This window comes from Schistocerca gregaria, chromosome 3 (genome assembly GCF_023897955.1).
Source record: "Schistocerca gregaria isolate iqSchGreg1 chromosome 3, iqSchGreg1.2, whole genome shotgun sequence".
Taxonomy (NCBI): domain Eukaryota; kingdom Metazoa; phylum Arthropoda; class Insecta; order Orthoptera; family Acrididae; genus Schistocerca; species Schistocerca gregaria.
This window is the reverse complement of record NC_064922.1, coordinates 628,998,225-629,013,223: the sequence shown is the minus strand read 5'-3', so window position 1 is coordinate 629,013,223 and position 14,999 is coordinate 628,998,225. Positions and strand designations below refer to the sequence as shown.

The following is a 14,999-nucleotide window of genomic DNA, read 5'->3' as shown; positions in this document are numbered from 1 at the left end:
GTTGAATAAACTATTAATATCTGTCAGCTGCTGAAGTAATCAACAGTACTTACACTTTTAATACCAAGAAGCCCATTTTGATTTGATGCAGATTTCAATTCTTCAGGTAGAGTTTTTGTTAGAGATACATTGCTGGGAAACCTATAACACAATGTCTGACAATAAATATTCTTAACACCCTAACAAAAATGAAGTGGACATAAAACAGAATTACATTCATGACTGACCGTTTTTCAGAGCTGTGTAGACTCTCTAATGAGGACACATTTTTTTTAATGTTATAGGCTAAACTGAGATTCCTGTTTATGTATTTATCATCAGCTGGCTTCAGACAGAGTCTTATTTTTAACTGTGTAAAAGAAAAATAAATTATTTGGAAGCATTTCAGTAATAAATTCAAAGTATATTATAGTTAAAGTAAAACTGTTAAGTACACTTAGTTATAGTCACTTAAAAATTGACCACATATATTAAGAACAGACAACATTTATAATAAGTGCTGCTCTGAAAGAAAAGGTTTGTTTCCCATATGCAGTATTCAGTTCATTTTCATCAATGTGTAATCACTAGCCTTTTACCTGCAGCTTCACCTGCTTATGCATTTGATATGTGTATTGAATACACCTAGTCCTCTCCCTCTCTGTGTCGACCTCTTCCTCCCTCTGTCAGTCTGTCTCATGCTTCCACCTCTATCTGTCTATCTCCTCCTTCCACTCTCTCTTCATCTCTTCCTTCCCCCCCCCCCCCCCCCCTCTTTGCCATTTTCCTCATCCCTTCTCTCGCACCATATCTTCCTCCCCTTCTATCTGAGCATCTCCATCTCTATCTCTCTATCTCTTCCATTTCCATCTGCCCACCACCCCTTTACACCTTCCATCTGTCTCACACATAACACTCTCTTCCCCTCTCCCTGCCCATTTCTTCCTCCCCTCACCCCCTGCTTTGTCTATCCCCTCCTCTATCCACTTGCTCATTCACACATGTAGTCCCTGCAATACAGTTCAATAAAGCAGGCCAATATTGCTCCAACAACATGCCTGTCATGCAGAGCATGCTACACATAGGGGGCTTGAAAATCATTTATTTGCCCCTGATATACAGATGACCATGTAAAGCAGGTTGATACTGTAGTTCGATTCTTTTATCTTGGCGGCTTGCGCATGCCCTAACAGATGCGGGAGATTGCTGCGTTGCCAGTTGCAAACGACGCATGCGCCAAGAGAAGCAGCGCCATAGTATAGTATAGTTCGCAAACTTACGTTTAGGGGGAGGGCGCAGTTCATGAAGTAAAGCCACCATGGCCGAATTAACCCTTTCGCTGCAGCAGAGACGTGCTCCCCGCATTCCGCGCTGTACGCGATTTTGTCATCACTGCACTGCTCGCCTGTGCAGACACATGGTGTTCCGACTGATTTGACACACTTATCATTAGATTTCACAAAAACTATTTGGCCCAAAAATTTGATTTTTACACGTCTTCTTGACTGATACCTTCCCCCCATAAAAGACTTAATTTTGTTTTGATCTTCTATGCAGTTATTGTGCAGCATTGAATGTAGTAAACCATTGCACAGAATTTTGAAGAGTTCGCACAGGTAAAAGTCCATACTGTATACTTTCCTTATGGTCAATTTTTGTTGTCACAATTGTTGAGAATGAAATGTGGACAAGATACCTAAATTTCATATAAAATTTACTGTCTAACAATATCTCATTTAAAGTACCAGATAGGTATCATATGTAAGATTGAGAAATATTCCGTCTTTCGCGACTGTAATAAAAGTTTTATTTACACCGGGCGCGTTTGGCTTTATTTTAAAGCACTTCAGTCAATCAAAAGATAGTAGACAAAATACATTAAACAAAACTGTGGACTTGCAAAAACATTAGGACTTGAATATACTGTGTACCAGCGAAGTGCTCTGAGCTGTGTCAAATATAATTTTTGTGTGTGGCACACACAAACAGCATTTATTTGAAAAAACACTGATCAGCTGACACAAACATTGAATATTGTGCTACCGCAGAACAAAACTGCGAAAGGTTACTTGGCAATGGAGGAGACAAAATACTGTCCACTGAAGGTGCTTTAAAAGAGAAAAAAGTGCCTGGTCTAAATAAGACGCTTATTACAGTTGCAGAAGAGGAATATATTTCAAATTCTGCTCTAAATAATACTTTTAATACTGTCACAAAAGAATGTATCTCAATATCAACAGTAAAACAGCAACTGTGGAAGAGAAGATATACAAAGAAAACAGATAACATGAATATTGTATGTGTTCTTTTTCATTGTTTTTAATCTCTGTGAAAAGAAATATTGGAGGACAAAATTAGAAAAACCGAAAACCTATCATGGTTATAATGAAAAGACAAAGCATTAGAAATTTCAAAAAATTTCATTCAAATGAATAAAATTCTTGAAGTAAGACACTTCGATATTGTTTTTAAATAAAGAAAATATTAAATTCCGAACAAGGTTTGATTCCAGAACCTTTCGCTAGGCAGCCAAATATCATACCATTACACTAACGTGGCTCGTCATTCGATAGAACTTCTGCACGACTCTAAAATATCACGCAATATACCGACAAACACTGTTGGTATGACTATGAATTACTCACGTTTCATCGAAGTACAGTAGGAAATAAACAATTACCACTGTTCTTTATTGCGAAAAAGCAGTTCTTGAGAATGATACAAACACCTTTCCTTGTTATTGCGTGAATTAGGAGGCTTATTGCTCATTTGGTTTACTTAATTAATAGAATATGAAGCAATTGGTATAAAGCATGCTTTTTTCAAACTTTGTATAAAAGAAAGTCTGCTATCAAGACATTGCTTTTGTTCTATTACTTTATTTATGACTGAATGTTTCTAAAACTGAAGACACTCGTCCGTGCATTGCACTGCAGTCGAGCTTTGGCAATGTCGTTCTCCGTTCATTGGCTGACTGTGTTTTGTGACGTCAGATGTGCAGAACGAATCTAAACTCGGCCGCCGTCATAAAAGATGCGCACGTTACTGTAAGACTGCATGGTTGTCATGCAGGGCAGCCTACATCTTGGACACTGGGATACTGTGCCTTGCCCCTGATGTGGAGGCTGCCTTGCAAATCAGGTTGATTTGGTAGGATGATAGAGTTCCCACATAAAATGCCTGTCATGAAGGGCAGCCTAAAGATCAGGGGCTGGAAAAAAAACACGTTTTTGCCCATGTCTTTGCTCCTATTGGAACTACGAGGTTATAAACCCCATAGTGCTGAAACAAGTGAGGCCTCTGTTTCAGTGCCAAATTTGGTTGAAATTGATCCGTGAATCTGAGAGGAGATACCAGACATACACTCATATGCTCTGCTTTATAAATACACTGAAGAGCCAAAGAAACTGGCATACCAGCCTAAGATTGTGTATGGGCCCTGCGAGAATGCAGGAGTGTCACAACACGACTTGGCACGGACTCGACTAATATCTGAAGTAGTGCTGGAGGAAATTGACACCATGAATCCCGCAGGACTGTCCATAAATACATAATAGTACGAAAGATGGAGACCTCTTCAGAGCAGTATGTTGCAAGAGTACATTAGTGGGTCTTTGGTTCTGAAAGCACATATCGATAATGTTTCATTGAACGGTTCATTCACTTTCACTTGTTGATGGACAAGCAGTGAAATGTGCAACATTTTGCAGAATGGTTGCACTTCTGTCATACTGAACAATCCTCTTCAGTCACTTGGTCCATTTGTTGCAGGATCTTTTTCTGGACACAGCAGTGTCAAAGATTTGATTTTTTATCAGATTCCTGATATTCACGGTAGACTTGTAAAATGGTCATACGGGAAATTCCCCACTTCATCGCTAACTTGGAGATGCTGTGTCCCATCACTCATGTGCCAATTATAAGACCACATTCAAGCTCACTTAAATCTTGATAACCTGCCATTGTAGCAACAGTAACTGATCTAATGACTGTGCCAGATGCTGGTTCTCTTGTATAGGCATTGCTGATCGCAGGGCTGTATCCTACCTGCTTACATATCTCTGTATTTGAATATGCATGCCTATACCAGTTTCTTAATACTTCAGAGTTTATAATAGAGGATACACACAAGTCTCTTGCTCTACTTTTCCATTGTGCCCATGTACCACTCAACACATTCTCTATGTGGTGTGTAGCATGTATCATTTCACATTGATGTTAAGCACATGTTTTTGCTTTTTGGAGAAAAATAATAATATTATTTGTATAATTAAAGTCATGAAGCATATTTTGCTATGAAAATAATGTCAAGGAATGCCCCATTAAGTTTGGCTACAATTTAATTAATGTATCCATATATTTTACAGTATCCACTCCTTTGACTGACTTCTTAGAATCGTTTGTGGAATACAGAATGAATGATAATCAGCAGAATAGACAAATACTCTCTATGTAAAATACTTTTATGTGTTGCCATGAACAGCCTTGCATGCAGTATAGCATAGTAGTTAGTGTTGGTGGCTGGCCTGCTGCAGATCACCACTTCAGACTTGACCACCAGCATTTCTTATTTAACATTTATCAATTTTAAAAAGTTCTTGAAATACCTTATGTTTGCAATGTTTTTGTTTTTTTAAGTATTCAAAGCTTGTAAAAGTACCAGAATTCTGGAATATTTGATGTTTATAAATTGTATAAATAGCTGCATTCTCATCCAAGAGTTCAGTTCTGACAAAGCTGTACATCAGTATCAGCAAAATATGTGCTTTCCGTACTAAGTGTAGAAGTTTGATGGCCCTGCCTCTGGATTTCAACTTGATTGTGGATTGCATGTGACACTGTGTGGTGGAGACACCAAGTACTTCCAGACATCTACATCACCTTGGTTCCAATTGTTGTTGTTGTTGTTGCTACTGCTGTGGTCTTGACTGCAGACTAGTTTGATGCATCTCTCCATACTACTCTATCCTGTGCAAGCTTCTTCATCTCCAAGTAACTACTCCAACCTACAGCAGTTTTCTTGCCACTGCCGGTCTACATTTTGTATCCTCTCTACATAAACCATCATCAATTATTTTCTGCCCAAATAGCAAAACTAATCTATTACATTAAGAGCCTCATTTCCTAAACCAATTCCCTCAGCATTACCTGATTTAATTAGACTAAATTCAATTGTCCTCATTATGCCTTTTTGGTGTTCACCATATATCCTACGTTCAAGACATGGTCCATTCCATTCAATTGCTCTTCCAAGTCCTCTGTTGTCTCTATGAGATTGACAATGTCATCAGCAAACTTCAAATTTTTATTTCTTCTCCTGGACTGTAATTTCTACTCCAAATTTTTATTTTGTTTCCTTTACTGCTTGCTCAATATGCATATTGAATAACCTTGTCTCATTCCCCTCTCAACCACTGATTCCCTTTCATTCCCTTTGACTCTTATAACTGCTGTCTGCTTCCTATACAAATTGTAAATAGCCTTTTGTTCCCTGTATTTTACCCCTACCATCTTCATAATTTGAAGGTGACTATTCCAGTCAACATAGTCAAAAGCATTCTCTAAGTCTACAAATGCTATAAACATAGGTTTGCCTTCCCTTAACCTATCTTCTATGAGAAGGCTTAGAGTTACTAATGTCTTGCATAATCATACATGTCTCCAGCATCAAAATTAATCCTAGTTTTTTCATTCTTTCGTACATAATTTGTGTTGGTATTTTGCAACAGTGACTTATTAAATTGACAGTTTGGTAATTTTCACACCTGTTAGCACCAGCTTTCTTTGGAATTGGAATTTTTATAGTCTCCTTTAAGTCTGAGTGTATTTCACTTACATCATACATCTTGCTGACCAGGTGAAAGAGTTTTGTAGTGGCTGGCTCTCTCAAGGCAAACAACAGTTCTAGCAGAATGTTGTCTACTCCTGGGGCTTGTTTCGACTTATGTCTTTCAGTGCACTCTCAAATTATTCATGCAGTATTATATCTCTCATCTCATCTTCATCTTCATCATCGTCTATTTCCATAATGTTGGCCTCAAGTACATCTCCCTTGTATACACCCTCTATATACTACTTCCACCTTTCTGCTTTCCCTTCATTGCACAGGACTGGTTTTCCATCTCAGCTCCTGAAATTCATACAGCTGCTTCTTTTTTCTCCAAATGTCTCTTTAATTTTCCTATAGGCAACACCTATCTTCCCCTAATAATATATGCTTCTAAATCCTGACATTTATCCTCTAGCCATTCCTGCTTGGTCATTTTCTACTTCCCGTCAGTCTCATTTTTTAGACATTTGTTATTTCCTTTCGCCTGCTTCATCTACTGCATTTTTATATTTTCTCCTTTTTTCAGTCAAATTCAGTATCTCTTGTGTTATCCAAGGGTTTCTAGTAGCCCTCATATTTTTACTTACTTGATCCTATGCTGCCTTCACTATTTCATAGCTCAAAACTACCCTTTTTTCTTTTCTTGTCAATTGTTCCTTAATGCTCCGTCTGAAATTCTCTACAACCTCTGATTGTATCTGTTCATCCAGGTCCCATTTCCTTAAAATACTACTTTTTTGCAGTTTCTTCCCTTTTTGATCTACAGTTCACAACCAATAAATTGCAGTCAGAGTCCACATCTGCCCCTGGGAATGTCTTGCAGTTTAAAATCTGGTTCCAGAATCTCTGTCTTACCATTATATAAGCAATATGAAACCTTCCAGTGTCTCCAGATCTCTTCCATGTATACGACCTTCTTTCATGATTCTTAAATTGAGTGTTAGCTATGATTAAATTATGCTCTGTGCAAAATTCTACCCTGTAGCTTCCTCTTTGAGTCCTTTCCCCCAGTCCATATTCACCTACAATTTCCCCTCCTCTACCTTTTCTTACAATTGAATTCCATTCCCCATGACTATTAAATTTTTATCTCTCTTAACTATCCGAATAACTTCTTTTATCTCATCATAATTTGTTCGATCTCTTCATGATCTGTGGAGCTAGTTGGCAAATAAACTTGTGCTACAGTGACGGGTGTTGGCTTTGTGTCTATCTTGTCTACAATAATGCAGTCACCATGCTGTTCAAAGTAGCTCATCCATGTTCCTATGTTTTTTTATTCATTATTAAACCTAATCCAGAATTACCCCTATTTGATTTTGAATTTTTAACCCTCTATTCACCTGACCAGAAGTCCTATTCCTCCTGCCACCAAACTTCACTAAGTCCCTCTATATCTAACTTTAACCAATACATTTCCCTTTTTAAATTTTCTAACCTACCTGCCTGATTAAGAGATCTGACATTCCTCACTATGATCCATAGAACACCAGTTTTATTTCTGCTGATAATGTCTGAGTAGCCCCATCTGGGTATCCAAAGGAGGGACTATTTTACCTCCAGAGTATTTTACTCAAGAGGTTGCCATCATCATTTAACCGTACAGTAGTAGAGCTGCATGCCTTCAGGAAAAAATACACCTGTATTTTCCCCTTGCTTTCAGCTGTTCACAGTACCAGCACAGCAAGGCCATTTTGTTTGATATTACAAGGCCAGATCAGTCAATCATCTAGACAGTTGCCCATGTAAATACTGGAAAAACTACTGTACCTTCTTCAGGAACCACATGTTTGTCTGATTCCTCTCGGTTGGGGTTGCACCTGTATTGGTGAGGCATGTAAGCCTCTCCACCAATGGCAAGGTCATGGTTCATGAGGGCAAGGGTCTAATTAGTCAAAATAAAAGCCATCACCTACATGGACAGGATCCAGAATACAAGCAGAACATCATTGCCAAGGTCTGTATATTTAGCATTTCAATGGATTCCAATCCGGAGAAACTTTATAGCAGAGATTAATTTCAGGCTGAGCTGAAAGAAAAAATGTTTGGCAACAATCAGCATTAAGTGCACTTAGCTGAAGAAAGACTGAAGAATAAGACCCAGCATCATGAGGAAATGACAGAGTTGTACATACTGAATGTTTAGGCCATTTGGCACATCATAAATCATGACAGGACAGAATCCTATAAAATCTCAGATAAAGAATATTACAACAACAGAGGAATTCATCAAGTTGTCAACAGAGGAATTCATAAAATGATGCCAACAAATTGACGAAGATATGTACCAGTCCTTTGCAATCAGCTAACTGCACCAGGGAGAATGTATTCAGCCAACTCATAACTACGTCATAGCCATAAAATAGCAAACCAGCACCTGACAAACACAGATACTATCAACTCCTATGCAAATTAGAATGTCCGGTGGAAGAACAGACATTTGGAAGACAGAGGATAACAAACTGATGTGTTTGCACTATGGTTGGGGTTAGCCAGGCAAACACTATACTATCACACCAAGTATCAACCTTTTATTCATATGAATTAGCTGCAGACAATTACAGCTGACTTGTGGGATGAAACCCATCACTGTACATGGAAAGGTCATTCCCCAACAAGCTGCAGCCAAATGTGGTTGTTGTACAGAGGTACCAACAATTTGTGTAGCTGCCAACTTCCAGGAAACTAAATGGCATGACATTCACCAAAATATCAGTGAATCTGACAGATGTCATCATTAATGGCCAACCTGTCTGGGCACTAGTTGACTCAAGGCTTCCTTTTCTGTAATCTTGGATGTTTATCATTGTCAGCTGAAAAAGACTATGTTCAGTGATATGAAATGGTGGTGCTGAAAGACTCACTTAGGAAATATGTCCAGCTGGCAGAAATATGTATGGTAGTAATAACTACAAGTGACTGAATTCAGCCCTCTGAATTTATTGTTTTAACAGAATGTAGTCATAATATTATTCTCAGATAGGATGTCTTGCAGGCATGAAAAACAGTTGTAGACTGTGAAAGATCAGAGCCCTGGATTGACAAAGCTATTCCAACAAGCACTCTTAATAAATTATGTCAATAATTATTACTTCAGATCTGTCTAATCATAACTGAACAAAGCAAGTTTTTCTTGATATATGTGTTTGACATTTATGATTTGTAAGGCATCTTCTGTGGTGTGGAATATACAAGTATTTATGTTTAAACTATTTTGGACATTATTTATTGAGGCTATGAACAGTTCTGGCACTTTCTACATATCTGTGATGTAGCAATACCATAAATTTCTATTTGCCAGTTTGATAACTGCTGACCTACATGCATTTTCGTTCCTTCCTTACAGCTGTTCTTCTTCTGCTTTCTGCCATACAAAATTTTGTTTTCACAGCACCAGGAAATGAACAGTTGTTTACTTGATGTCATTCTTTGCAAGGTGTTGTCAACAGTTGAACATTATTACTAACTGTTGAATGTGTCTTAGTGATCTCATTGAAGTGTCCCCATGTGTGTGTGTGTGTGTGTGTGTGTGTGTGTGTGTGTGTGTGTGTGTGTGTGTGTGGAGAGAGGGGAGAGGGGTTAGGTGGCAGCATGCCTGCATGTTTCAGTATGATTATACAGGTGATTATGCAAACTGTTTTTAAATTATTTTTACTTTATATTATTTTGTGTGTGTGTGTGTATGTATTGCTTTAACATGTTGGTATGAATGAGAGGATTTCTTTTTAATTAAATTTTGCTTCTTTTATTATGGTTAGCAAAGAGTTTATGATGAAGTGTGCCTTATCATTTATCATGTTTGTTCTTTACTGTGGCCTTCTGGGTGTGACAGTGTCCCCGCAGTGGTATGACATGTTGGTTGTGGTTATTTTTCCTAATTATTTTCATATCTTGTTGTAAGTTGGTAGGATGATGCTTATGGTGTTTTAAGTGTTCTGCAAATGTAGAATGATTTGTTCCAAATTTTTCTTTCCCACACCTGAAGAGGAAGAAAACCAAATAGATTTTCTTGACATAATAATAAAGTCAAATAGCAAATATTCTTTTAAAATTTGTGTGGAAAACCAACAACCACGTACACAATAATACATCTACTTCCAATCACCCCACAACCAGAAGCTATCTGCACTAAGATACATGTTACATAAAATAAACATGATCGCACTCAATAGGAGAAACTATTGAAAAGAAATGAGCACAATCATACAGATAGCAAGGAACAATACATATGACATACATATAGTACACAGACTTTATCAAAGAATTACACACAACACCCATTCACAATAACAACAACAATTAAATTAAATGTTATTACAAAAGTATGCTTACCTTGAGTACAATGGCTGCAGATATGAAAATGAAAATAATGTTAATCAGTGTCAGACATAAGCTTACTGATCCTAGAACTGCAAGCTCAGTGACAGCATCATCTGAGTATTTAAGTGGTTTCTTCAGTACAGGTGATTTGCCGTAAATGGAATAAGTACATGTCAAAGCCCACAGAAGTCCCTGCAACAGAGATAATTTTTCATAGTATTATTTCAGTTTTAAAGAAAAAATAAGGAAACTGGTATATAGAATAGAAAAAAAGAGCTAAAAATTTGTGCACTGTACCCTACTGTTAATTTCAAACTTAACAGCATATGTCTTTCTAGGTTTCCAGATGACATTTAAATTTCTCCTCTGATTTGTTTCTTTAATATAAGATAAACAAGACCTTAATGTATTCTTCTTGGTTTCCTGATGAGATGAATCAGCATCAAATCAATGTAAATGGTTCAGGGATTCAGGACTGGAGCAGATTCGTTTGCCACGAAGGCCTAGGCTGTAGGGAAGGGACCGTTTGATATGGAATGGGTGGCAGCTGTCATAATGGAGGTACTGTTGCTTGTTGGTGGCTTTGATGTGGAGGGATGTGTGAAGCTGGCCATTGGACAGATGTAGGTCAACGTCTAGGAAAGTGGCATGGGATTTGAACCATTACACCAACAACCTGAAAACAGCTTTCGCATCCCGCAACTACCCTCCTGACCTGGTACAGAAGCAAATAACCAGAGCCACTTCCTCATCCCCTCAAACCCAGAACCTCTCACAGAAGAACCCCAAAAGTGCCCCACTTGTGACAGGATACTTCCCGGGACTGGATCAGACTCTGAATGTGGCTCTCCAGCAGGGATACGACTTCCTAAAATCCTGCCCCGAAATGAGATCAATCCTTCATGAAATCCTCCCCACTCCACCAAGAGTGTCTTTCCGCCATCCACCTAACCTTCGTAACCTTTTGGTTCATCCCTATGAAATCCCCAAACCACCTTCCATACCCTCTGGCTCCTACCCTTGTAACCGCCCCCGGTGTAAAACCTGTCCCATGCATCCTCCCACCACCACCTGCTCCAGTCCTGTAACCCGGAAGGTGTACATGATCAAAGGCAGAGCCACGTGTGAAAGCACCCACATGATTTACCAACTGACCTGCCTACACTGTGACGCTTTCTATGTGGGAATGACCAGCAACAAACTGTCCTTTTGCATGAATGGACACAGGCAGACAGTGTTTGTTGGTAATGAGGATCACCCTGTGGCTAAACATGCCTTGGTGCACGGCCAGCACATCTTGGCACAGTGTTACACTGTCCGGGTTATCCGGATACTTACCACCAACACCAACCTATCCAAACTCCGGAGATGGGAACTTGCCCTTCAATATATATGCTCTCTTCTCATTATCCACCAGGCCTCAATCTCCACTAATTTCAAGTTGCCGCCATTCGTACCTCACCTGGCACTTCCGCCTTGACTGACATCTCTGCCCAAAATCTTTACCTTTAAATATGTCTGCTTGTGTCTGTATATGTATGGATGGATTTGTGTGTGTGTGTGCGTGCAAGTATATACCTACCCTTTTTTCCTCCTAAGGTAAGTCTTTCCGCTCCCGGGATTGGAATGACTCCTTACCCTCTCCCTTAAAACCCACATCCTTTCATCTTCCCTTCTCCTTCCTGACGAAGCAACTGCCAGTTGCGAAAGCTCGAAATTTTGTGTGTGTGTTTGTGTGTTATTGTTTTGTGCCTGTCTACCGGCGCTTTCCCTCTTGGTAAGTCTTGGAATCTTTGTTTTTAATATATTACAATAGGGTTATGTAAATAAAATAGAAAGAAACTTCCACATGGGAAAAATATATTAAAAACAAAGACTCCAAGACTTATCATGCGGGAAAGCGCCGGCAGACAGGCACAATGAACAAAACACACAAACACACACACAGAATTACTAGCTTTTGCAACCGATGGTTGCTTCTACAAGAAAGAAGGAAGGAGAGGGAAAGACGAAAGGATGTGGGTTTTAAGGGAGAGGGTAAGGAGTCATTCCAATCCCGGGAGTGGAAAGACTTCCCTTAGGGGGAAAAAACGACAGTGCACACCTATCCTTTTTTCCCCCTAAGGTAAGTCTTTCCACTCCCGGGATTGGAATGACTCCTTACCCTCTCCCTTAAAACCCACATCCTTTCGTCTTTCCCTCTCCTTCCCTCTTTCCTGAAGAAGCAACCATCGGTTGCGAAAGCTAGTAATTATGTGTGTGTGTTTGTGTGTTTTGTTCATTGTGCCTGTCTGCCGGCGCTTTCCCGCTTGGTAAGTCTTGGAATCTTTGTTTTTAATATATTTACAATAAGGTTACGTATACTTAACTGGGGAATCATGTTTGCTAAGTCTTCATCATTTATTTTCTATCAGATAGTACTGATGAAGGATACCTAGAATTGTTGATGATAGCTTCTAATTATTTTCCACATCAAAATTCCGTATGAGGATTGAAGACTGTAGGGCAACAGACAGTGACAATTTGTTTGTATATCCATCGACCTACTGTGAGTTAGCTGTAAAAGCAACAGTCAGTGGTTGATCTGACGTTGGTATTCCATCACAGAATCATAATGATATGGTCACATTTTTAGAGAGAAATTATTGGGAGTACACTGAGTGGAGTTTATTAAGCAGACAGTGTTGACAGAAAATATAACTCTTTCTCAGACATATATGTACAGAATTCTGAGTTTTGTTTTCCCCTAAAACAAATAAGGATAAAATTAAACCAAAGCAAGGAACAGGTGGGGTGATAATTCCTGGTTTAAAGTGTCTTGTTCTAACAAGAGAGAGCTCTGTGTATTTTGGGGAATGGGTAGTGTTCAGTTGTGTTCAGGATCTGAAACTCCATTTCCAGCAGTATTGCAAAATCCCCCATTTTGACATTAGGGAAGTGGGACTCATGTGCTATGCTCCGAAAATAATACACTCCAAGAATAAATCAAAAACTGCTTGGAACATTATTAAAAATGAAAGAAAGAAAATTAGTCTTCTGAATGAAATGGAGCCCCAAAAATAGTTTTGACAAAAATGACAATACTTCAAATCATCAGTCGTGGAATTCAATGATGACTTCGTCATAGCAGCTGCAGACATATATCTAGTAATACTCTGTGATCAGGCCCAGAGAACCATGTGATACTGACTGGCCACCGTCTTATCCTCTGCCATAAGATGTCGTGGATGTAGTGTGAAGGGGAATGCAAAGTATTTCCTCAATTGGCATCATGAGACTGAGTGGGCCGTGGTCCAGTACTGACACCAAGTAAAAATTCCTAGGAGTACCAGGAACTGAACCTGGGTCCTCTGCATGGCAGTCAGCCACAGTGACCTCTGCACTAAGGTGGTGACTCCGTTCTGCCCTGGGTGAACTCATCATTCTGGAAAGCACAATGAACCAACACAAGTATGCATCTGTTATTGGAGACTGTGTGCACATACATATGATATTTGTTTTTCAGCCTTTACCAGCAACACAATGCAATGTGTCACACAGCTCACAGTGTACATGTGTGTTTCATAGAGCACCATGATGAGTTTAACATACTCTCCTGACCACCAAATTCCCCGGGTTTAAACCCAATCAAGAATCTGTGGGACAACCTCGATCAGGCTGATTGCAACACGGACACTTAACTGAGAAATCTAGTGCAATAGAGTGTGCATGGCTCCACATTCCTGTTGGTACCTCCCAGAACCTTATTGACACTCTTCCTGCACATAACATAGTGGTCTGCACTGCACTTTTGATAGGTGGTCACATTAATGTGACTGGACAGTGTATTTCCTGAAAGACTTAAATTTGTTGTAGTAACATCCATCAACGTAAGTGGAGACAAGTAACAAAACCACTATATACAGACCTATAATACTTCATCCAGTCTTTTCAAAAGTGTTTGAGGAAGTGGCCTACAATAGAATACTGACTCATTTGATGGAATAGAAATTGTTAAATACCTCTCAGTTTGCTTTTTGTAAAGAATTTTCCACAAGGAAATCAATACAAGACTGCAAAAATGAAATGATACCCACTAATCAAGAGAAATTATTCTATTGGCATGTTCTGTGACGATAAAGATGTTAATTGAGTCAAGCACAAAATTCTACTTAGAAAACTAAAGTATTTTGGCATTAATGGCATCTCTAACTTACCTCTAAACATACATAAATGATTTTCCAACGATTTTAAAGCCAGTCAGAAACTGTAAGATTTGCTGTTGAAATGAGCACACTAATCATGGGTTCAAACTTAACCCTAGCAGCTACAGCTAAGATGATATATGAGCAAGCCTACAATTGGTTCACTGATAAAAGTTTAAGTGTCTATCTCACAAAGATTCATACAGTGCAGTTTCAAACAAAAAACAATTCCTTTTTAGCAATAGAAATAGACATTGTTGATCATATAATGAAAGAAGCAGAGAGCATAAAATTCTTTACATGCAACTGCATAACAAATAGTTAACACATATATAGACTAATAAAGAAGCCCAGTTCAGCATCAGAATAAGATTCAGGATTTTATGATCTCATAACACACAAGTTGAAACACTGATTTAGCATACTTGAGACTCCTCAACACAAGAACAGCATTTCTGTGACAGAGTTCTATATAATTTTCTTTTCATTGACTCAGTTTCAACCTTCCAAAAATTTTTGTATTCAATTTGTTGCATATTCTCATTCCCATATTTTGTGGAACACGAGCAAATAGACAAAGTATATGGTAGGGTGCATGAAACTTTCTTTGTTACTAGTTTGATAGTTTGCTGGAAGTTATTTGGAAGAAACAGTTCCGGATTATTATTTGTGAAGAGGTTTATTTC

The 14,999-nt window shown here is 38.7% G+C and overlaps 1 protein-coding gene across 3 annotated transcripts in view; it reads right to left on the bottom strand.

The window, feature by feature from the left end:
* The window catches only part of LOC126354448 (uncharacterized), a 184,170-nt gene that overhangs the window by 20,681 nt on the left and 148,490 nt on the right, over nucleotides 1–14,999 (bottom strand). For all 3 annotated transcript variants that reach the window (XM_050004137.1, XM_050004138.1, XM_050004139.1), the window contains 3 exons: nucleotides 10,142–10,321; nucleotides 228–349; nucleotides 54–141 (listed from right to left, as the gene is read on the bottom strand). In XM_050004137.1, coding sequence (XP_049860094.1) covers nucleotides 54–141; nucleotides 228–349; nucleotides 10,142–10,321 — 390 coding nt within the window. The remainder of the gene's footprint in view (nucleotides 1–53; nucleotides 142–227; nucleotides 350–10,141; nucleotides 10,322–14,999) is intronic.